A 24,250-nucleotide genomic window follows, 5' to 3' on the forward strand; every position below is an offset into this window, starting at 1 on the left:
GTAGTATAATGCCAAGTTTTTAACTTTGTTTGTGGTTTTTTTTATATATTATAACTGTATCCTCAATTCTCTTCTGACATGATAAATAAATACTCAAGGGGGTTGAGTTTTATATACTTAGGGCTTTGCATGCGCTAATTTTTATTGCTGTGGTACAGTTCCTTGTCCATGGATTTAACCATCAATATTTTTAAATAGTTGGATTTGTATACCTATTTTATATGCCTATATACTTGAGGTCACCTTAAAAATTCTCAGGACCCATTTACACTGCATTATATGTTCAGCGTAGACTCATATATAAAGCAGTTTACTGCAGTTAAAAGTAGGTTTGTAATTTTTCACTAAGTTCTTTCTTGTAGAAAGCAGCATATAGTTTAAATACTTTCCTGCCTGCTGTGAGAAAGACTTAAAAAGTCACTCTGTTTTCGAAGCCAATTCGTAATTTGGGATTTATTGTGCACAGAATTCATGCACATCAGTTTTGCATAGAAAACAGCATTTTCTAATATTATTTATTTATTTACTATATTTGTATACCGCCCTTTTCAGTCCTTAGGCAACTCAGGACAGATAATATTTCTGTACAGACATTTTATTTCCAAGTCAGAAAATGTTTTTTAATTCATATCAACCACATAGAAATTTTTCACAGAACAAATTGCAAATTGCAACATTTTCAGTGCAGTGAATAGTATTTTCTACACCAAAATAATATTTCTACTGTTTTTTGTGTGCAGAAAATGCTATTTTCTGTTCCAAACAGCAATGTGTGAATTTTGCACAGAATACATGCTGAACTAAGATTATTGTCAGTCCAGGATTTTTCCCATCAGCGCTTGAAAAACATGTATTTTGGGCATTTTGCAAATACTTTTGAATACTATTTCCGTCCCTAGAATGCATCTGAACATGTTCAGGGCCAAGGCTTCCTACTAAATGCACAGTATTTTGGGTATTGTTTGTCCCTGAGTCCAGTTCATGAAATTACGGGTAATAATAATAATAATAATAATAATAATAATAATAATAATATACTTTATTTATATTATACTCTATCTCCTCGAGGGGACTCAGAGTAGATTACAAAATACATTTATGGCAAACATTCAATGCCATTTACACAAATTAACAAATACAAACAGTACATAGACAGAGGCAAGGCTTCCTTCTTTTTTTTAATTTCCAACATCTGGAGGCTGTAGTCAACTCAGCCATGGGAAGGTGCTATAGTTCCATTTTTCCATGCCTGAGGAACCTGTTGTGCATGGACATCTTGTTGGCATGTCTTAAGTGGCGCCTTTTACCTCCCTGCGAAAGCAGTACTTATTTATCTACTCATATTGCTGTTTTTGAACAGCTAGGTAAGCAGAAGAGCTAGGGCTGATGGTGGGAGCTTACCCCAACCGCAGCTTGAACTGCCAACCTTCTGGTTGGCAAGATTTTCTGCAGCTGGCGGTTTAACCCATTGTGCTAACAGTGGCCCCGAAGTCTTTTTATTTTGGGGTGCATGGGAATTGTACTTTTTGGATGCCTTCTAAAATACTGTGATCCTAGGCTATTTAGGACTTTATAGGCCTGTACAAGAAGTCTGAATTCTGCTAAGAAACAAACCGGAAGCCTGTGGAGTTATTTAAAAATGGAGGTGGGGGTTGTGTTCATATTGTATATGTTTTTCTCTCTCTCTTTTTCAATGCTTTTTGGAGGCAGCAGCACCTTGGAGCACATTCCAGAAATCTAATCCAGAGATATTATTAGTTGTGGGTTGTTTCATGCACAAAGTTACGAATTGGAAAATGGGCGAGTCGTAACACGTTTTGGGGTTTGTTTGTTTTTTTTGGTTGAGTTGGTAACTGACTTCAGGTTGATTTTAGACCAGTCCAGGAACACTTGGTTTCTGAACAGAACATGCTGTGATTTCTGTGTTTACAGTTTTGTGCCTGCCTGTCTGTTGTGCAGCAGGCACTCCGATGCAATTTGGAGTGTCTTATTAGAGGCTTTCCATTATCTTTGAAATATCTTTCTAAATTGTGTACTAATGTGACTGATTAGATTTAACAAACATCCCCCGCGCTTACTTTTGTGCCTTTTATTGTCAGTTCTTACCAGCAGCATTGGGGGTTACTCAGCTGGAAAATCAACTTCATTTATAGAAGTTTAAAACAATTATAGCCAAAGATTCAATCCCAAACTTTAAATAACAAGAAACATCTTCGATCTGGTCCTGAAACCTCATGCTCTTCTAACTCTCATCTTTCAAAGAGCAAGCACAATTGCTATTAGCATTCTCATTATATATTATTAATGTCTAAAGACCACAGTTCATTGTATGCAAGGATATCAGGGACCAACATTATTTCATTTAGATAATTATAAATTAATTAATTTTATTAATTACCAACTCTCACATCTGCTTGACTATATCCAGTCCATCAGAGTATGTATGCATGCATGCATGTCCATTTTTACCTCAAAGGTTCATAATGGCCTGATCGATCTGGACCAAACTTGGTACACGGACTCTTTATTATCTAACTTAAAATAATTGAGGGGGTTGGATTAAAAGAACCACCCCTTTCAGGGATAGAGCTGAGGAAAACAAAAGGAGCAAAGTAGATAGGCTGTTGCTGTGAAGTGGCCCTCTGAGGGGAAGTTTGTTTTCTGCTGCCCTGGAGACAAGGGTGTGGAACAATGGCTTCAAACTATAGGAAAGGAGATTCCACCTGAACATGAGGAAGAACTTCCTGACTGTGTGAGAGAGAGCCGTTCAGTACTGGAACTCTCTGCCCCTGAGTGTGGTGGAGGCTCCTTTGGAAGCTTTTAAGCAGAGGCTGGATGGCCATCTGTCGGGTGTACTTTGAATGCAATTTTACTGCTTCTTGGCAGGGGCTTGGACTGGATGACCCACAAGGTCTCTTCCAACTCAGTGATTCTATGATTCTATAATTTCGCTGGGAAAAAAAGTGAAACAGCTTGGCTACTGCTAGGTGACATGTGTATGATAGGAAAGGAGGGAGAAAAGAAAAAGAAGGGAATGGAAGGAAGGAAGGGAAGGGAAGCAGAAGACAAAAAAAAGAGGGAAGGAGGGGAATAAAAAGGATGGGAAGAAAAAAGGGACTAAGGAAGGGAGAGTGGGAAGAAAGAAAAAAAGAAAGGAGAGAAAGGAAAGAAAGAAGAGGGGGAAGGTGTATTAGGAAAAATAAGAGACGAAGAAAAGAAATGAAGAGAAAAGAGTTGTATGAGGGAAATGGAGGAAGTAAAGATAAAAACCCACAAAGAGAACCTTCTCACCATTGCCATGTTGTCATGGAGATTTTGTAAGGCTTACCTTCTCAGAGCTGGAGAAGGGAGAAAGTAAGTGGACAGTGGCCTCTCCAGCATCCGGGCAATGCTGGGTATATGTGTCAGTTCTAAAATATCGAGGCACCTCTTCTAACTTGTAGTTGCTGGAATAGTCCTGACCACTTTCGGACTAAAAGAGTTACTCCATTCTTGGGCTACAGAAAGAATGGAAGAGACAGGGCAATGCAAGGAGAGTGAGAAGGACCAAAATAGGCAGAATCAAGTGTTTGAATAAGTTCACTTTCCCAATCACCAAATAGCAAGAGAGCTGTCCGCAGCATTGCTTTTTGGATGAAAGAGTCAAGTGGCAGCTCATCCCAGTTTGGCCAGTGCTCTCCCACTTCTCTCCTGACAGCTGCCAGGTGGAATGAGTGTGGACGGCACAAGAGACCTGCTTTCAGAGGGAAGAGGAAGTGTGAGTGAGTGGCGCTTCCCATTTCTCATAGATAGCATAGAGTTCAAAAGTGAAATTACCTTTTTTTCAGGCACAATGCCAGCTGCACAGAAAACGGAAATGCTTACTGTAGCACAGCGTTGACATCAAACCAGCAACCACTGGCTCTTTTTTGTTGCCAAGTATCACTGAGTCTGCTGCCACGGTCCTAGCTTTGCATTGGGGAAAAGGGGGCACTTGGTCTGTTTATTGTAATGAGATTGCCTTTCTGTGAAATAATGTTTGTTTCTCATCAGTAGCTCTCAGTTAATCCACACAGAACGAGATATGGATTTCTGTAACTCCTGTTAATGCAAGATCCAACAACTCCCAAATTCCATACTAGAGAGAACTGAGTTTTTCAAAATACTCTTGGGTTTTTCTATTTTGTGCCCCCCTTTGTGCATTTGTCGCATTTCTGCATGTGAATAAGAGGAAATCTACTTTAGGCAATGGTTACTTAGCTCAGGTAATCCTCTTGTAAAGCAGATAACTCCTCATTCATTCATTCTCTCTTGAATGTGGAGAAGTAATGATCCGACTGCTTGGGGCTACCAGCTCCCTTACTTCCAAACCCTTGGGTTTTTTCAACATTATTTGTTATTCAAGAAAGCAAACCTACAATCATGCATACAAACAAAGACCTACCTATACAGAAAAACAAATTGCACAAAACCAAAGGACAATATCCCCCCCCCATAAAAAAACAAATGTTTTTAATATGAAAACTAACCTACAACAACTAACAGAACTCAATCTAAAACAATCATCCTAACCACTACAATCTCCCATAACCCATCCATTTCCCACATACTACACATATTGTGGTAAAAGCTCACCCATACGCCTCATACTTTCCATCTGTTGATTTTAATGTTTTCACTTTTCTGTTTCAATTTTCTGTACCACTAGGCTTCGCTGAGCCTAGAACCCCAGGTTTCGGCAGTGACCGGGGAGTATTTGCAGAATTAAAACTTGTCCGCCAGCTGTGCCCATACCTTAAGAAGCCAGACTTGGCCACGGTGGTCTGTGCTCCTGTTACATCTCATATAGACTACTACAACGTGCTCTACGTGGGGCTGCCTTTGAAGACTGTCTGGAAGTTCCAAGTAGTCCAAAGGGCAGCAGCCAGATTTACTGAAGGGATGTACAGGGAGCATGCCCCCCCCCCCCCCCGTTATGTCAGCTGCCCTGGCTGTCAGTTTGCTACTGGGCCCAATTAAAAGTGCTTGTTGTGGTTCAGCCAGATGAAGATGAGGGATTTGGGGGTTCATGGCCTTTGCAGCAAGATGGTTCTCCAACTGAGGTAATGGAGGGGGTTTTGGAGCAAGATGTTGTTATTGAGACATAGTGTGAGAGTGAAACTGTTTTGGAAGCCAACAGGCCAGGAGGGGAGGATAACATTAGCTCATCCAAGGAAGCAGCTGGCTTAGACAGAGATACCAGGCTGCTTCTGAGGGAGCCGAAAGACCATGAGAAAGAGAGACAGAAGCAGGCCTCTCAAGATCAAAGGAATGCATTTGAGTATTGCAGTCCTTAAATTAGGGAGAGAGCTGTTAAGATTTTAGATCGAGCAACATTGCTACTGGAGTGAAAAACTCCTATCTAGTCCCTGGTTCGTGCCTTAGTTCAAGACCCAAGATTCCTAGTCGAATTTAGCTCCTTGTTTTATGGATTTACCTATGGATTCATGCTCATGTTCTGCTCTTTGTTTCCTGGAATTATGTTCATGTTTTAATCATTGTTTTCTGGATTTACCTATTGCCTTTGGGACTTGCTGCCTTTATTAATTCTTGGATTTTTACCCTACTCTATGCTTAAGGTGCCTTTTGGTCCTTTTTATATGTATTTTAATGATAAAGTCTTTATTACCACGTTGGGTTTCTTGGTGAGTGCTGTGAGCAAAGTGAACCCCTGCTGAGGTTCAACAGTACTGGCTTTGGCCTATAAAGCCTTAAATGGTTCTGGTCCAACTTAACCTGTCTGAACATATTGCCCTTTATGAGCCTACTAGAGCGTTAAGATACTGCTTGGGAGGCCCTGCTCTTGGTCCCACCTTCCTCACAAGTGCAACTGGTGGGGACGCGAGACAGGGCCTTCTCAATGGTGGCCTCTCGGTTGTGGAACTCCCTCCCCAGTGACATCAGGCTAGCCCCATCCTTCCTGATCTTCAAGAAAAGGCTGAAGACCTGGCTCTGGACACAAGTGTTTGGAGAATAGGATATTGTAGAATTGACTTCAGCAGCTTGAATAATGACCATGGGAAAATCAATAAGTATGGAAACCAAGACTTTGCACTTTGTGATGTTTTTAATCTGCTTTGGTTTTAATTTGTTTTATTGCTTTCATGTATGTTAATTTATTTATATGTTTTAACCGTTTATAGTTTGATATGGCTTGTTTTATTATTGTTTTATGATGTGGCATTGAATTTTTGCTAAAGTTTGTAAGCTGCTTTGAGTCCCCCGTGGGATGAGAAAGGTAGAGTACAAATAAAGTAAATAATAAATATTCTACTTTTAGAAACACTCTTCTAAACCAGAAAACCAATTGTAGAGATTTGTCCCCATCTTTGATATTAACAAGTAATAAATAAGTCCGAGTCTTTTTTGAAATTGATCAAGGATTTCATGAGTTTGTCCATCTTGACAACTTCACATATCTTCGAAAGCCAAGCTTCTTGCATCGGAGTAGCTGAGTCTTTCCATCTCTGGACATAGATGATTCTCATTGCTATAATGATACTCAGTAATAATCTTCCACATTTTCTCTCTAGTTGATCATCCAGCATCCCCAACAAGTAGAACTCAAGTTTGATCGTAATTTTGACCTGAACAATTTCTTCTAAAATCATATGTGTTTGATTTTTTAATCAATTACATCTTGCCTGGCCATAGGTTTTAAATTTTTGTGTGTTATTGCCTGTATGTGAGTTATATTAATTGTATTGTTTTATTTGCTTACTGCTTGTTGTTTTATTGATTTGTTGTTGGGCTTGGCCTCATGTAAGCAGCCCCAAGTCCCCTTGGGGAAATGGTGGCCGGGTATAAATAAATTATTATTATTATTATTATTATTATTATTATGTGTCAAACCCAAGGCCAAATCTGCCCCTCCATGTCCTTTTATGTGGACCTCCAGATGCTGGACTCCAACTCCTATATTCGTCATCATTAGACATCATCATGGCTATAGCTGATGAGAGTTAGGATACAGGAACATCCTTGAAGCCACAGATTCTGTTGGGTTGCAATTCCCATTTTCCCAGTCTGCATGGCAGGTCATCAGGAGTGATGGGAGTTGCCGTTCAGTGACGTCTTGGGACCCAAACTGGGCAAAAGCTAAATAGCACCAGCCATTATGTAAAAGAAATTATAGCCCGCCCTCTGTATTCAGGGATTCTCCGTCCATGGATTCAACAGCCCTTGAGGGCAACCATAAGTTTGATGTGGCCCTTGATAAAAATGGGTTTGACACCTCTGTCCTAAAGCATACCCAGGAGTTATGCTGACACGATACCCTAGCAGGTTCATGGGCAATATACATAATCTCAAATTGAATGGAGGAAGGTGTTTTTTTAAAAAATATGAAAGGCAAAATAACGTAGAGTGTACATTTCCCCCCTCGCAGGAATATTGGAAAGCGATAGGCTAAAGGTTGTGAAAGAAAAGACGATTGATCAGAAGATCGGGACAACAGTATATCATGCAGCTGATATGTCCGTCTGGTGGCAGATCCCTCAATACATTCTGATCGGTTTCAGTGAAATATTTGCAAGCATTGCAGGTAAGTCTTTGCAAGTGGGTTTGGTATTTCATTTCAGTTTGGGTCCTGTGACTTATTAGTGACCTAGTAAAGTTTCTGCTGTGATGTTTCTTATTGCCAGATGTTGGTTCTTAGCATTGTAAGACTGTCTACCTCCAGAGCCTGAAATGAGTGATACGTTCTTTGTTGTTTCCCCCCAAATCAGGTTATTAGGCATTCCATATTACAAATAGGTTAATTTCTAGCTAATCTTACAATCTTTTCAAAGAAAACTATTGTCCCAGAATGCAGCATCTTCAACGTAAAGTGTACACCTTACATGTTGCAGTAAAAAATGTAAGTGGTGATGCCATCTGTTCCAATATTTCTCAAAGGGAATGAACTTATATCAGTGTTTCTCAACCTTCCTAATGCCGCAACCCCTTTAATACAGTTCCTCAGGTTGTGGTGACCCCCAAACATAAAATTATTTTCATTGCTACTTCATAACTGTAATTTTGCTACTGTTATGAATTGTAGTGTAAATATCTGATGTGCAAGATATATATTCATTGGACTACATTTGGCACAAATATATGATACGCCCACATTTGAATATTGGTGGGGTTGGGTGGGGATTGATTTTGTCATTTGGGAGTTGTAGTTGCTGGCATTTATAGTTCACCTATAATCAAAGAGCATTCTGAACTCCACCAACGATGGAATTGAACTAAACTTGGCACACAGAACTCCCATGACCAACAGAAAATACTGGAAGGGTTTGGTGGGGATTGACTTGAGTTTTGGAGTTGTAGTTCACCTACATCCAGAGAGCACTATAGACTTAAAAAATGATAGATCTGGACCAAACTTGGCACGAATACTTGATATGCTCAAATGTGAACACTGGTGGAGTTTGGGGGAAATAGACCTTGACATTTGGGAGTTGTAGTTACTGGGGTTTATAGTTCATCTACAATCAAAGAGCATTCTGAACACCACCAACGATAGAATTGGGCCAAACTTCCCACAAAGAACTCCCATGTCCAACAGACAATACCGTGTTTTCTAATGGTCTTCAGCAACCCCTCTGACACCCCCTCGCGACCCCCCCCCCCCCAGGGTCCCGACCCTCAGGTTGAGAAACACTGACTTATGTCCTTGTTTTACCACAATGTTAAGGCTACACGAACCCATTAGTTTCACAGTCTGGCCATTTTCTTTACAAAACATTGTTGTGTGGGAACGAGATTGGGACTGTGGCACATGGTGCCAAAGGTTTAACATTTTTACCCCTTTCTTCTCTTCCAGTCTTTGCAGATCATGATAGCAGGGGATGATGGAAATTGTAATCCAGCATGCCTGGGTGGTACCAGTTTAGGAAAAGCTGAGAGATGTGAATTACCAATGGTTTCACCTGGTTTAGGGCAGCCTCTTAAGAAGGGCGAGCCATAGCTCCATGGTATAACATGGGATTTGCATGCTCAGATTCAACTCCAAGCACCTTTCTACCCCAAGAGGATCTTGATAGTCAAGTTGGAGTTGGGAAATGCCTGAACTTTGAGAGCTACTCTCACTGCCCAACAAAAAACATTTCTTGGACTCTTGGTTTATAGGACTGTTTCTGGGGTTCTTCGGGCCGCTTATTTAGAAAATTGCATTGGATAGATAGCACCAGCTCTGGTTTGTTAAATATAGTGGCCCTTCTTTTCTATAGGTGACTGGTAGATGACATATGCTCTGTACCTCAAAAACTAGAAGAGAAGGCTGAGAGGCGACATGATGGCCATGTATAAATATGTGAGGGGAAGTCATAGGGAGGAGGGAGCAAGCTTGTTTTCTGCTGCCTTGGAGACTAGGATGCAATGGAACAATGGCTTCAAACGACAGGAAAGAAAGGAGATTCCACCTGAACATTAGGAAGAACTTCCTAACTGTAAGGAGAGCTGTTCAACAGTGGAACCCTCTGTTCCAGAGTGTGGTGGAGGCTCCTTTGGAGGCTTTTAAACAGAGGCTGGATGGCCATCTGTCGGGGGGGGGGCTCTGAATGTGACTGTCGTTCTTCTTGGCAGGGGTTGGACTGGATAGCCCACAAGGTCTCTTCCAACTCTATGATTCTAGAGCTGATAGGGAAGATGGGTGTCATTTTTGGAATCAGCAGGTCAAATATACCCAGAAACAGGACTAACATTTGAGGCACCAAAATGTATGTTGGCCAGTCCTATCTCTAAGAATGATGATAGAGGGCTAGATGGACCAATGGTCTGATTCAGTTGGTAATAATTTAATCTCTCCCCGATAAATTGCTTGAAAATTACTGCCCCGGCCAAATAACAAGTATCTTTGCATGTCTCTGTGCCTTGCTTCTTTGATATAGTGTCCAACGACAACATTGGATCCTATTGATTACCTTCCCCATTCTTTTCTCATGGGAAGGGAATGTACAAGCAAGAGGGGTGAGTGTGGGCCATAAAAGCTCATTTTTCTGGTCTGTTTCACACACATTAGCCAAAAAAGGGGGGAGAGTGCCCTAGTTTTTGTGTCACTTCTTTTGCTTAGAATTGTAATTAAATAATGGCTTTGTTCTCTTTTCATCCTTCTCTCCTCACCTCACCTCTGTAAACATTTTGCTAGGTCTAGTTTGGTGGTTTACAAGGGCATGGAATCAAGCCAGGATTTAAAATGGTTGGCAAGGTTTTCTTAATTCTGAGAATCGGTCAATGTGAAGAGGAGGAAGAGGGCCAGAAGACACCACCACATCTGTATGTGGTTTTTAGTGAATCTCGTGCTCTTGCGATTTGGTCAGGGCAGTGATTTTCAAGCTATTTAACAGGGAGAGATTAAATTATTATGAATTGAATCAGACTACTGGTCCATCTAACCCTCTATCATCCTCCTCGTACTCCTCTTCGTCCTCTTCATTTTATTACTAACTAACTTGGGTACCTGCCTTGGTTATTAGAAGAAGTCATTTTTTTATTTTACAAAATGCAGAAGGTTGTAGGTGAACTGAAACTCACATCATCCCAGGTTAACTCCCTGAAACTCCATCAATACTTAAAGCTTTTTGTGTTGGGCAAGTTTGCTCTAGATGCATCCCTCCAGTATGTTCAGTTGGTCATGGGGGTTCTGTGTGCCAAGTTAGGTTCAGGTCCATCATCAGTGGGGTGCAGAGTGCTCTTTGATTGTAGGTTAACTATACATCCCAGTACCTACAACTAGCAAATGTCAAGGCCAATTCACCCCAAAACCCACCAGTATTCAAATTTTGACATTTTGGGTATGCGTGCCAAATGTGGTGCAGATCTGTTGTTGTTTGCATTCACAGTGCTCTCTGGATGTAGATGAACTATAATTCCTATAAATCAAGATGAATTTCCCCCAAAGTCCTCCTGTATTTTTTTGTTGGTCATGGGGATTCTGTGTGTCAAGTGAGGTCCAGGGCCATCATTGGTGGGGCCCAGAGTGCTCTTTGATTGAAGGTGAACTATAAATTCCAAATGGCTGTAAATGAAGGTGAATTCTCCCCAAATCTTTCCATTATCTTTCTTTGGTCATGGGAGCTCTGTGTGCCAAATGTGATCCAGGTCCATAGAGTGTCACAATGCTCTGACTTGATGCAGCATGACCTACAACTTCCATCATGTGGAGTCAATGCCCCTAACTTCTCCAGTATGTTTAATTGCTGATTAGTTCTGCTCTGTTTGTTGTGCAGAAAAGAATAGGAAAGAGTTAAGAAAGAGGCAGTGGTCGGGATCATGCAGTTTCCACACCAATGGAGAGAGTAAGAAACACTGGGATGTCTGTGGTGGAGGATACACCTAAAATCTAGGATGAATTTCTCCCCAAATGAAAGCATTCCTTGGGTGGTGGGCAGTATGGTGTTTGGGGAGGACATTGGCAGGGTTTGGGCTACATGTTCATGGTGCTTGCTAAAACCTGAAATATCATTTGGGGAAGGGCTTTCGGCACTGTGGGTTATAGCTATTTGTGGAAGTGGGAGCCTGTGTGTGGAAGAGGGCACCCCAGCCACATACATACATACACATTTTCACTTTTATTATGGATATAGATTTTTATAGATAGAAAGGAGAAGCCATAATACAACTGTAATAAAGTGAATAAGCACATTATAAAGTTATACATTATATTTTTAAAAGCAATTTACTAATCTACTTTCTAACTAGCACCCAAATTTACATATGACAACACAAAAAAACCCCATATGAATGCAAAAAATAAAACACACCAATACACAGGTATACATACTTAACGTAAGTACCAAAACAAGACTAACAAACATAAATAGTAGTCTACAGATCACTCTGCCTACTGGTTTTCTAGTCCTAACTAGCCCACTCCCTTTAAGAAATATTATATGACCACATTTCTACATTCAATAACATACTACAAGCTCATAAATCCCACAAGTAATGACCACTCTCCCCCCAAAAAATCTCTTTGGAACATATTACACTATGTAACATGTTTTTTGTTGCTGGGTTATAAACATCATTTCCTAATTGATTGTATCGTAAACACATAGAAAAGGTTTATTAAACTGCAGTACATTTTGCTCTAGTTTCAATGAATAACCAATAGAGTCTCAACCAATTCAACCTAGTTTGTGGCAGCCACAAAAACGAAGTTTCTGGAGTATAGCAATTACTTTCCTTGTAAGGATCACACAATTAAACAGGAAATAACAAACCAAGAACAGATTTTTTTTTTTCAAATTTAGTTACTTAGTGTTTATTCAGTTAAGCCCATATCTCTCTTAAAAATAGACAGATATCCCTTCTCTATCAGCCTAATTAATTTGTCCATCTCAGTTCATCACATAACAGCTCATCATGAGCTGTTATCAAAAACTCGCATGTTCAGTCTTAAAGATGACCTGCATCAGGAAGCAGTCCATCCAGAAGGTCTTCCTCTCCATTTTCACTTCCCTTCTGGTGCTTCCTCAGAATAGCACTAACCCCCTATCATCATTCTTGGAGATTGTAGCTCTCAAAGTTTAATTATATTTTAGGAAGGGTTTTTCTAAAATTCTCATTAGAAATGGGAAAATGCCCCACTACACTGCAGATCCAGAGATGGCACAGGATGCAACCATAGCAGTTAAAATGGAATCATTAGACTTAGGCCAGTGGTTCTCAACCTGTGAATCACCAGATGTTTTGGCCTTCAACTCCCAGAAATCGTAACAGCTGGTAAACTGGCTGGGACTTGTAGGCCAAAACACCTGGGGACCCACAGGTTGAGAATCACGGGTTGAGAATCACTGACTCAGACAATGGGAAAGGGCCCATCATGTTGTTTATTCTAGCTGACGACAGTTCTCTAGGGCAGTGGTTTTCAATCTGTGGGCCCCCAGGTGTTTTGGCCTACAATTACCAGAAATCCCAGCCAGTTTACTAGCTGTTAGGATTTCTGGGAGTTGAAGGCCAAAACATCTGGGGACCCACAGGTTGAGAACCACTGCTCTAGGTACTGTGGTGAGGACTTTCCCACCTTTGCTTCCTGAGCTCCTTTAACCTAGGCATAGGAACCTTATGACTTTGGGATCAGATGTGGCTCATGGAGGCTTGCTTTTGATCCAGAAGCTCTTCTGCTTTGGTGCCACATCCTCTACCCACAGTGTTTTCACGAGGGGAGTTGTAAGCTGCTGGTGTGCTGACCCTCTTGAAAGTTCTCCAGTGATGCTGTCTGTTCTTGTTTTGAGCTCCACATTCAAAGCCAGCAACCAGTACCCTAGAACCACAATATTGGAAGGGATCTTGGAGATCATCTAGACATTTTTCCTGTTGAATGCAATGCCGAACGTATTTCCAGCAGCTGTGACAGATGACTCTGCTGAAGGCAATTTAATCATTTCCTAAGACATTCTGCTCTGCTGGTGAATAAACTCTTTCAGAGATATAGGTTCCCTCTGTTCAGGAAATAAGCTCACTTTGAGGCAGTAATGCTTTACTTAAGAAAACAGAAGTCAGTTACTATATCACAGCTATTGTCAGAACTGCCAAGTATCACAGGCATCATATATTTATGGCTAGCACCATTCAGATATTTTGCATGCTATTTCCCCATTAGTCAAAATGCAGTATACATTATACTTTTCATGATCCTTTCTCCTATTGGCCAGGTGATCAAAAACTTCTTCTTGTTCTCGCTCTCTCTGCCTTCATGCACGGCAGGGGGTTGAATTAGACCAGTGGTTCCCAACCTTTTTTTTTCTTGACCAGGGAGCACTTGACCAGCGGCCACTTTGACCAGAGACCACTCTCCAACATTAGTACCAAAAGGGTTACAAATCAGTTTTTGGTCAACTTTAGATTTGTTTTGGTTATTTGGGGTGATGATTCAGAAAATTGCATTGGATAGACCACATCAGCTCTAGTTTCTATTACAGAACACATGCCATCCAGTAGTTGCCATCTGCTTGCCCACAGAAAACCGTATTTAATAACCCTCTGCACTGTAAGACCAGTCACTCTCATTGCAACTATGTAGTAACGGTGTTTTAGTTCTTTTAGTTCTTGCAAACCATTGGTGGTCCATGGACCACAGGTTGGGAACCACTGGACTAGATGGTCCTTATAGTTTTCTGACTATGATTCTATGAGTTACATCCATAACAAGGCCCATAACTCAGCTGAAACAAGATAGGTCTGCATCCTAACAAATGAGCCTTTGGCTGTACCCGCCTGCTAGCAAGCAATGATATTCTATCAAGCAGATTCAAACATCACCCCAAATCTGTATTGCATATATGAGTATTAAAGGATGAAATATTTCATAAATGATAATGTATAACAAGGTATTATGACCCCAGGACAGCATGGTAGGACCTATAGATAGGATCCTGACACACTCATTGTTAGCACATTTTAAAAAGTGGTTGGCAATGGGAAAGTCCAGGGACCAAAATATAAGTCATCCCACCTTTGCCACAGTTTTGCCTGACAAGAAAACTGTGATACTGTTGCTGTTGTGTTCCTTCAAGTCTGGCTTATGGTAACCTAAACGTGAACCTCTCACAGGGTTTTCTTGGCAAGATGTCTTCCAAGTGGGCTTGCCTTGTCTTCCTCTGAGTCTCCTTCCCTGATGTACAAGACTTTATCTCTGTAGTTTAGAGTTCTTCTAACTACAAATGTCACAATTCCAGCTATCCTTGTGCAGTGTATGCACACTCTGGATGGAGATTTGTATCCCACTATATATGGATTGTGCAATGCAGTAGGCCACTGAAGCTCTGTTTTTTACCTGTCTCACATCTGGTAGACCTTTTGATCCAACAGAGCATGAGTGGGTAATCTATATCTTTCCAGATGATGTTGGACTACAACTCCCACCATTACTTCTTGTTTGACTTTACTGTCTGGTATAATGGAAGTTGATCTCCCACCGATAGGCAACTAGGAAAACGCCATGAAATTCATGGGATCATCATAAGACGATAGGCAGCTTGAAGGCACACACACAACAGTTAAAGAACTTGGATTCCATCCTCCTAGAGCAGGCCTGTACCACCTGCAGCCCTCCAGTTGTTTTGGCCTCCAACTCCCAGTATTCCTGGCCATTGGCCAAAACAGCTGGAGGGCCGCAGGTTGTGCAGGCTTAACCTATAGCATATCATGCTCCTGTTTAGAGCTCTCTAGTCTCTTTGGATTGTCCTTAGGAACTACCTGTAACCAGCAGTTATTCTTGTATGGATAACTTAAAAAAAACACCTGCTTTAGGGAGAAGTACAAATATCTTTGTTTGAATTGAGGATTCCCTGCCAATCTTAATTGCTTTTCGACATCGTCCCCTCTCATTCAGTTTGCTCTACAAAGTGCTTGTTTCAGTCTTCTGATCGTTATCTGAATTAATAGCTAGGCGTCCGAGATTCCAAGCGAGTGTTTTTTGAGGCTTGAGCACTTGAATGGGCATGCAGAGCTGTGGTGTGAAGTCCTTTAATTTGCATAATAAGTTTAAATGTAGCAATTACGATATGGTTTGCTTTGAAGAAGCAGGACTCCTTTTTTCCTTTCTTTGCATGAGGAGCTTTAGATTTTATATGCAGCAGCAACCCTACCTTACCTATAAAACAGCTTTGATCAGGTGATATTAAATCCACTTTTAAAATGCACGGGTAGGTGCTGCATTAGCCAGTGTATTTGATTGAACAATCACCGCCAGAGTCTCGTGCATCTAGGTCACTTCATGTAGTGTTGCAGAGCAGGGGTGGAGGATCATGCAGCAATCGGATATCGGATGATTGCAACTCCCACTAGCCCTAGCCAAGGAAATGATAGGAATTGTAATCTAACAATATTCCAAGACTGGGAGAGAGAGGTATGTCTCAAACTTTGTTGTTTATTCATTCAGTCACTTCCTACTCTTCATGACCTCATGGACCAGCCCATGCCAGAGCTCCCTGTCAGCTGTCACCACCCCCAACTCCTTTAAAGTCAAGCCAGTAACTTCAAGGATACCATCCATCCATCTTGTCCTTAGTCGGCCCCTCTTTCTTTTTCCTTCCATTTTCCCCAGCATCGTCCTCTTCTCCAAGCTTTCCTGTCTTCTCATGATGTGGCCAAAGTACTTCATCTTTGCCTCTAATATCCTCCACTCCAGTGAGCAGTCAGGCTTTATTTCCTGAAGTATGGACTGGTTGGATCTTCTCACGGTCCAAGGCACTCTCAGTATTTTCCTCCAACACCACAGTTCAAAAGTGTATATCTTCCTTTGCTCAGCCTTCCTTATGGTCTAGCTCTCACATCCATAGGCTGCGATGGGGAATACCATTGTTTTACTATGCAGATCTTAGTTGCCATTGTGATGTCTCTACTTTTCACTATTTTATCGAGATTGGTCATTGCTCTCCTCCCAAGAAGTAAATGTCTTCTGATTTCCTGGCTGCAGCCTGCGTCTGCAGTAATCTTTGCACCTAGAAATACAAAGCCTGTCACTGCCTCCATGTTTTCTCCCTCTATTTGCCAGTTATCAATCAGTCTGGTTGATATAATGTTGGTTCTTTTGATGTTTAACCTCAACCCAGCTTTTGCACTTTCTTATTTCACCTTGGTTAATAATTCATATTTTTAGAATTCATATTTTGCCATTTTGTTTTGTTTGTTTAAAAACTTGATAGAAGCACATGGGAACAGCTACGGGAAAGACAGGCTTTAGCGTTTGCCAATGATGCAAGAGTTCTGCCTTCTGTATATTGAAATTAAAATCACTATGTTCAGGACTATGAGACATAGTTGATGCTCACCCAAGGAGTGGTCCACAAGATGGAAGAGGGAACAAGGGGATCAGCAATATAAGGTCAACAGTAATGACCTGGTAAATAGGGTGGAAGTGGCAGGTTCCTTAGGTGGGAGTGACCATGTTTCTCAACCTGGGGGTTGGGGGAGGTGTTCACGAGGGAGTTTCAGAGGGGTCGCCAAAGACCATCAGAAAATATACATGGTCTTAGGAACCCCTTTGTCAGAGAAGGCTGAAGATCTCTTCGCCTGTCCTCTTCCTTTTTAGAAACAGATGACGAATCCCCCCACCAAAAGCACTCCCCCACTGTGATTGGCCAGCCTCTCAGCCAAGGGGAGGGCTTTTCTGAGACTCCCAAGTGGGGAGGGGAGAGCAGGCGTGCTCGGCGCATGGCAGCGTTGTGCATATGTTAAGGCGAAGAAGAGCATGTGAGGCTGGAGGGAGGTTCACACTAGCGAGTCCTTTCAAGCCATGGGGGTTCTGTGTGGGAAGTTTGGCCCAATTCTATCATTGGTGGGGTTCAGAATGCTCATTGATTGTAGGTGAACCCAGAAACTACAACTCTCAAATGTCAAGGTCTATTGTCCCCAAACTCCACCAGTGTTCACATTCGGGCATATTGAGTATTTGTGTCAAGTTTGGTCCAGATCTATCATTGTTTCAGTTCACAGTGTTCTGTCAGTGCAATGCCACCAAACCCTTAATACAGTTCCTCATGTTGTGGTGACCCTCAACCATAAAATTATTTCCGTTGCTACTTCAAAACTGTTATTTTGCTACTGTTATGAATCATAATGTAAATATCTGATATGCAGGATATATTTTCATTTACTGGACCAAATTTGGCACAAATACCGGATGTGTCCAAATTTGAATACTGGTGGGGTTGGGGGAGAGATTGATTTTGTCATTTGGGAGTTGTAGTTGCTGGGATTTGTAGTTACCCTAGAATCAAAGAGTATTCTGAACTCCACCAACGATGGACTTGAATCAAACTTGGCACACAGAACTGCCATGACCAACAGAAAATATTGGAAGGGTTTGGCCTTGAGTTTTGGAGTTGTAGTTCACCTACATCCGGAGAGCACTGTGGAGATCCAATGATGGATCTGGACCAAAATTGGCACAAATAATCAATATGCACAAATGTGAACACTGGCAGAGTTTGGGGAAAATACTCCTTGACATTTGGGAGTTGTAGTTTGTGGGATTTATAGTTTACCTACAATAAAAAAAGCATTCTGAGCCCAACCAATGATAGAACTGGGCCAAACTTCCCACACACTACCCCCATAACCAACAGAAAATACTGTGTTTTCTGATGGTTTTTGGCGACCCCTCTGAAACCCGCTCACGACCCCCCCTCCCCCCAGGGTCCTGGCCCCCAGGTTGAGAAACACTGTAATAGAGGAAATATTTCAAACACGTAGAATAGATATGGAAATTGAGAGGAAAGACATCAATGGGAAATACGTAATATAGTACTAAGGAAAGTAAGAAGGAAAATGCTACAAAAATAATATTGGACTCCTGCACAACTTACATGTTTTTACCAGGGGTAAAGAACAGGTAGTAGCATAACTGTAAAAAAAGAGGTGTGTTTAATCACATGGTATGGGAATGTGACAGAGTAGAAGCATGCTGGAGAACGATTGAAGGAGAAATGAACAGAATGCTGAATATTCAAATAATAATAGATAATAGAAATGTCTTCCATGCAAGCATACCAGGAGTGTATAATGCGCAAAAGGAATGAGTGGTTGACAAATTAATAGTGTGTGTGCAAATTGTTTCAGAGGTTGGAAAGATAAAACAAAGTGGACTCTGACAAATTGGTATAATTATATAATTTATATGTCAAATGTGGAAATTGTAAATTGAACAATATAGACAAAATGGAAAACGTTATAGTAATTAAGGGCATGTGTGATCCAGTTAGGAATTATTTAGAGAATGTATTAAGAAGTGGAGTGGAAAAATTGAGATTAAGACCTATATTTCAAGTGTGATTTGTGTAGTTTATTGTACAAAACGGTGTGTCCAGGGAGAGAGGCAGAGGGTGGGAGTGGGTAAAACAATAAATATTAAAAAATAAAATAAAAAGAAGAGACCTTGTGGGTCATCCAGTCCAACCCCCTGCCAAGAAGCAGGAAAATTGCCTGTGTTCATGTGTTGTTCAGTGTGTTGCCCATCTCAGACTTCTAGAGGAGCTAAAGCCAAAAACACGACCTTAGTTTCTGTGCTTTTTGGTGCCTGAGCATCTGTATGCTTGTCCACTATGCCCTGCCTCATGTACAGAGAAAGAATTGTTGGAGGCTGCAAACAATGCCATTGCTGTTGCCCATTTTTGGTCAAAAGATATTTAGCCACTTGTGCTCCTTCTATTTTTATCTGTTTTATATTAATTTATGCAATGCTTTTGATATGAAATAATAACGTGCATGATCCTATTGTGAGCAACTCTTCAGCCAGGACCAAACAAATTGAGAACTCTGGACTTCATGTGAGTTAGGTGCGTCGAATATGTTTATTTCGAGCATTTGGAATTCAGGTCTCCATGGCCTCAATTCTGCTGCTTAAAAAATAGATGTTTCAATATCTCAATAACTCCTTTCTTATTCTGTTGTTTCAGGTCTGGAATTTGCCTATTCAGCTGCTCCTAAAACTATGCAGAGTGCCATCATGGGTCTCTTTTTCTTTTTTTCCGGAATTGGATCTTTTGTTGGCTCAGGACTTCTGGCACTGGTCTCTATTAAATCGATTGGTTGGATGAGTAATCACTCAGATTTGGGTAAGGCAGCTTCTCCCATCCTCAGCTTGTTTGGGTGGCGGGATCGGGGGGGGGGGGGGGCGGGGGGCAGGGAGAAAACAGAATGCTTACTCTGTAGCAGCACACATCATAATTTTAAAAATCTCTGCCTTCTGCTTTTTTGAAATTGCATTTTTCAGCTTTAGCTTTTGCTAGGTAAGGCATTTAAAAGCCACACTGGGCTTACATGGGAATTCCAAGGTTTTTCTTTAATAATTCCATAATGTGTGATTATTTTTCAACTGTCAGATGCTAATAAACAGCAGAGAAGTGGTGAAATACTTCACTGGGCTCACTAGTATGGAGTATTCATCTTTCCTTTATCATGTCTGAGCTATTTATTTTATTTATTGTGTCAAGCAAATTGAGTATACAGTTATATTGTATAGAAAAACCACTTGGCATGATACTAAAATTTCCTTTGACCAGAAGCTGGCCACTTGGAGTGCCTCTGCTGTTGCTGTAAAGAGTTCCTCCATTGTGAATGTGGCAGGGCTCAGGTTGCATTGTAGTCAGTGGTCTGTGGTTTGCTCTTCTCCACACTCGCATGTTGTGGACTCCACTTTGTAGCCCCATTTCTTAAGGTTAGTTCTGCATCTTGTGGTGCCAGAGTGCAGTCTGTTCAGTGCCTTCCAAGGCACCCAGTCTTCTGTGTGCCTGGGGGGAATCTCTCATCTGGTCTCAGCCACTGATTGAGCTTCTGAGATTTTGCCTGCCACTTTTGGACTCTCACTTGCTGAGGTGTTTCGTGCAAATATCTCTGTAAATCTTAGGAAGCTATTTTAATTGTTTTAATTTAGATGTTTTAATTGTTTTGATGCACTTTTTAATTCTATTTTAATATGTATTTAAGTGTACATTGTGTTTTAGGGCATCAAATTGTTGGCTGTATGTAAAGCCACCTTGAATCCCCTCTGGGGTGAGAAAGGCGGGGTAGAAATGTCATAAATAAATAATAATTAATAAATATTTCTTGATTTAAGGAGTCTGAGCTGAGTATAGGCAAATAGTGATCCAGAGTACTGAATTAGGGCAGGGATGGGAACACCCAAAATATGGGGCCAAATGTGGCCCGTGAGGTTCCCCATCTGCCCTGCAATCTTGGTCTAGCAATGTCGTCAACCGGTGATAAGAGATAGAATGATCAGCATTTATTAACAGTGAAATCTCCATGTTCAGAGACAGTTTGTCTACTGAATGTCAGTGTTTGGTTGGGAGGCAGACAGTGGCAGCTGCGGGAGACAGAATGCAGAGCTAGGTGCATCATTATCTATATAGTAGGATTCTTTTATTCTAATATTTATTTATTTATTTACGTCACTTTTATCTCGCCCTTTTCAGCCTGAAGGTGACTCAGGGCAGCATACAGAATGGCAACAGTTAGATGTCCCATATACATACATATATCAGTTAAAAGGAATAAAATACATCATAAAATACATATAAAACCATAGAAGCTATAAAAACTAAATAAAAAAAACTGTTTGGCCACGAAGGATCATCATAGGTGATCCTTCATGGCCGAATATGCTTGTTTTCCAAGAGTAAAGTTTTGGTGGTAGTTCCGTAAGTAACTGTACAGACCTATTCTGGATTCACAAGGTCTGTCACAATGCCTGGGAAATTCCTTTGTTGAGAGGTGATTAGATGTTCCTGATTGTTCGGAGTTCCCCTGTGTTTGAGTTTTGTGGAAAATTTCAACAGAAAGGAAGCAACCATGAAAATGAACAAAATCTAGCTACAAGTACTAAAAAACTCTAAAAATTCTAACAGTAAATAAAAAACAAAACCCAAACACAGGGGAATTCCAGACAAGAAATAATCATGAACACCTAATCACCTCTCAACAAAGGAATTTCCCAGGCAGTAACAAGCCACACCTAAAAACTGTCAGGCCATCAAATGTTAATCAAGGTGGCCAATTGAAACATCCAGACCTAACTCCAACAGACAAGAGTTCTTTCTCCCACCCTGGACCATCCACAGATATATAAACCCAATTTTTCTAGTTTCCAACAAACCTCACAAAATCTGAGGATGGTTGCCACAGATGCAGGTGAAATGTCAGGAGAGAATGCTTGTAGAACATGGCCATATAGCCCGAAAAACCTACAACAACCCAGTGATTCCGGCCATGAAAGCCTTCGACAATACAATGAGAACATAGGTTTTCACTGGAAGGTGATCACAAATGTTTACTTGATGCACTTCTTCCTCTTGCTTGGAGGATCGTTGCTTCAATTCTGGTGGTCTTTGCTTCTTCCAGAAGGGTGACATTTGTCCACGTGTCTTCTTCCTAAGAGAATTGCAGGATTTTTCAAAGGCGATACTGATGGAACATTTCCAGAAGTCTACCATTCTGCAGCTACTATGAATGAAATTGGTTTGACTCATCAAGAAAAACCCTCATGCAGGGCCAGTGACCAGAAGTAGATGACCCATGTGCAATTACTTTCTGAGGCTAATTGGTTTTCTTTTCTCTGCCTATCTCCCTCTGCCCCACCTGCACAATACAGCGCTCTGTTAAATGTCTTGGCTCAAATCTTTTGCCTGCTTCATTTATCCATAAGTCCTCAAGTGCGAGTCGCTCCTCTGAAACAATGAAGTTATTTTGCCGAGGTTTTATGGAGTTCACATCTTGATCTGTAAAAGGAAAATTACCACTTTTCAAACACTCGTGCTCTTCAGATGAAATATATTGTATTTTAAATGTCAGCCGAATTCCTCTTAGTGCTCTTAGTGCTTTTGATTATAAATACATTTAATTGAATCCTCGGTTTCAGTAATTTGAAGTAATTTCACCTTGACACACAGAGACAAGTGAGGATGCTGAGATCAGAGAGTTTCTGCCTCTGCCCGCAACACCCCATTCCCTTTGGACATGAAGCAGTATTATGAGCAGATTTTTTAAAAACAAAGAGTAGCAGTCGATGAAATATGTTCCTTCTCAATTAAGCGGCGGCACAGTGGGTCCCGCACAAATCAGTCATTTCAGAGAAAGGCTGAAGGAGTGTGCCAAACATCGGACTGGTCCTGGAACCCACTTGTGGGACTGGAGATTTGGGCAACCTGAATGGCTGGAGAAACAAGCAGAGGTCATTTCCCAGAATAAAATGGAAAGAGGAGAGCCGGGAGTAAAATGGATAGGCTTCAAGGAGCAAAGGAACAATTCATGGCCAGAATCATCTGGGTTGTTGTAGGTTTTTTGGGCTCCCATGGTCTTCTGGCAAACACATTAGTCAAATGTGGGCTAGGCAAAACTATTGTTAGCTGGATCTGTTATTGGTTAAGCGAACAAACCAGAGGGTGCTCACCAATGCTTCCTCCTCATCCTGGAAAGAAGTGATGAGTGGAGTGCCATAAGCAGGATTCTGTCCTGGGCCTGGTTCTGTTCAATGTCTTTATTAATGACTTAGATGAAAGGTTAGAAGGCATGATTATTACGTTTGCAGATGACACCAAATCGGGAGGGATACCCAATACTCTAGAAGACAGGAGCATAATTCAAAACGATTTTGACAGATTAGAAAGATGATTGGCCAAAACTAACAAAAGGAAGTTCAACAGTGACAAATGCAAGATACTTCACTTTGGCAGAAGAAATGAAATGCAAAGATACAGAATGGGGCTCAACAACAGGATGTGTGAAAAAGACCTTGGAGTCTCATGGGCAGGAAGGTGAACATGAGCCAGCAATGTGATGCAGCAGTTAAAAAGGCCAATGGGATTTTGGCCTGCATAAATAGGAGTCTACTGTCTAGATTCAGGAAAGTCATGCTACCCCTCTATTCTGCCTTGGTCAGACCACACCTGGAATCACACTGTGTCCAGAGAAGGGTGACTCAAATGATCAAGGATCTGGAGAACAAGCCCTGTGAGAAATGGCTTAAAGAGCTGAGCATGCTTAGCCTGTAGAAGACAAGGCTGAGGAGAGACATGATGAAGGCCATGGATCAAGATGAGAGGGGAAGTCATAGGAAGGAGCAGGCCCATAGCCAGGATTTCGATTCGGGGGGAGGGGGGCTGAGTTTGTTTTTTGGGGAGGGGGGGCTGAGTCTGAGTGAAAGAGGGTCTACCCTAGCAAACCTTTTGTATCGTTACCCCAATACCCCCATGCATATGGGATATATTGAGTATGGTGATCAGATCATGATATGAATAAACATAACTTTTTAAATAATGCACCAGTAAGGCCTTTTTGCAAACCACCATGAGAATTTCGGGGGGGGGGGGGAGGCTGAAGCCCTAAAGCCCCCCCCCCCCCCCCCCCCCGGGCTACATGCCTGGGAAGGAGGGAGCAAGCGTGTTTTCTGCTGCCCTGGAGACTAGAATGCGGAATAATGGCTTCAAACTACAGGACAGGAGATTCCACCTGAGCATTAGGAAGAACTTCCTAACTGTGAAAGCTGTTCAGCAATGGAACTCTCTGCCCTGGAGTGACGTGGAGGCTCCTTTGGAGGCTTTTAAACAGAGGCTGGATGGCCATCTGTTGGGGGTGCTTTGAATGCAATTTTCCTGCTTCTTGGCAGGGGATTGGACTGGATGGCCCATGAGTTCTCTTCCAACTCTATGATTCTATGATAAGTGTAACACCATGTGGAGGGCAACAAGTTATGCAACTAAAATAGTTGGTGTGATTTGTATTCTTCTGGCATGTGTTTCAC

At 41.4% G+C, this 24,250-nt stretch overlaps 1 protein-coding gene across 1 annotated transcript in view; it reads left to right on the forward strand.

Annotated features, from left to right (window-relative positions):
• SLC15A4 (solute carrier family 15 member 4) overlaps positions 1 to 24,250 on the forward strand; it is a 64,274-nt gene that overhangs the window by 37,743 nt on the left and 2,281 nt on the right. Inside the window, exons 6-7 of the mRNA XM_060785603.2 lie at positions 7,406 to 7,561; positions 19,410 to 19,568. Of these exons, the coding sequence (XP_060641586.2) occupies positions 7,406 to 7,561; positions 19,410 to 19,568 (315 nt within the window). The remainder of the gene's footprint in view (positions 1 to 7,405; positions 7,562 to 19,409; positions 19,569 to 24,250) is intronic.

The sequence above is a fragment of the Anolis sagrei genome, chromosome X (genome assembly GCF_037176765.1).
Source record: "Anolis sagrei isolate rAnoSag1 chromosome X, rAnoSag1.mat, whole genome shotgun sequence".
NCBI classification, from domain to species: domain Eukaryota; kingdom Metazoa; phylum Chordata; class Lepidosauria; order Squamata; family Dactyloidae; genus Anolis; species Anolis sagrei.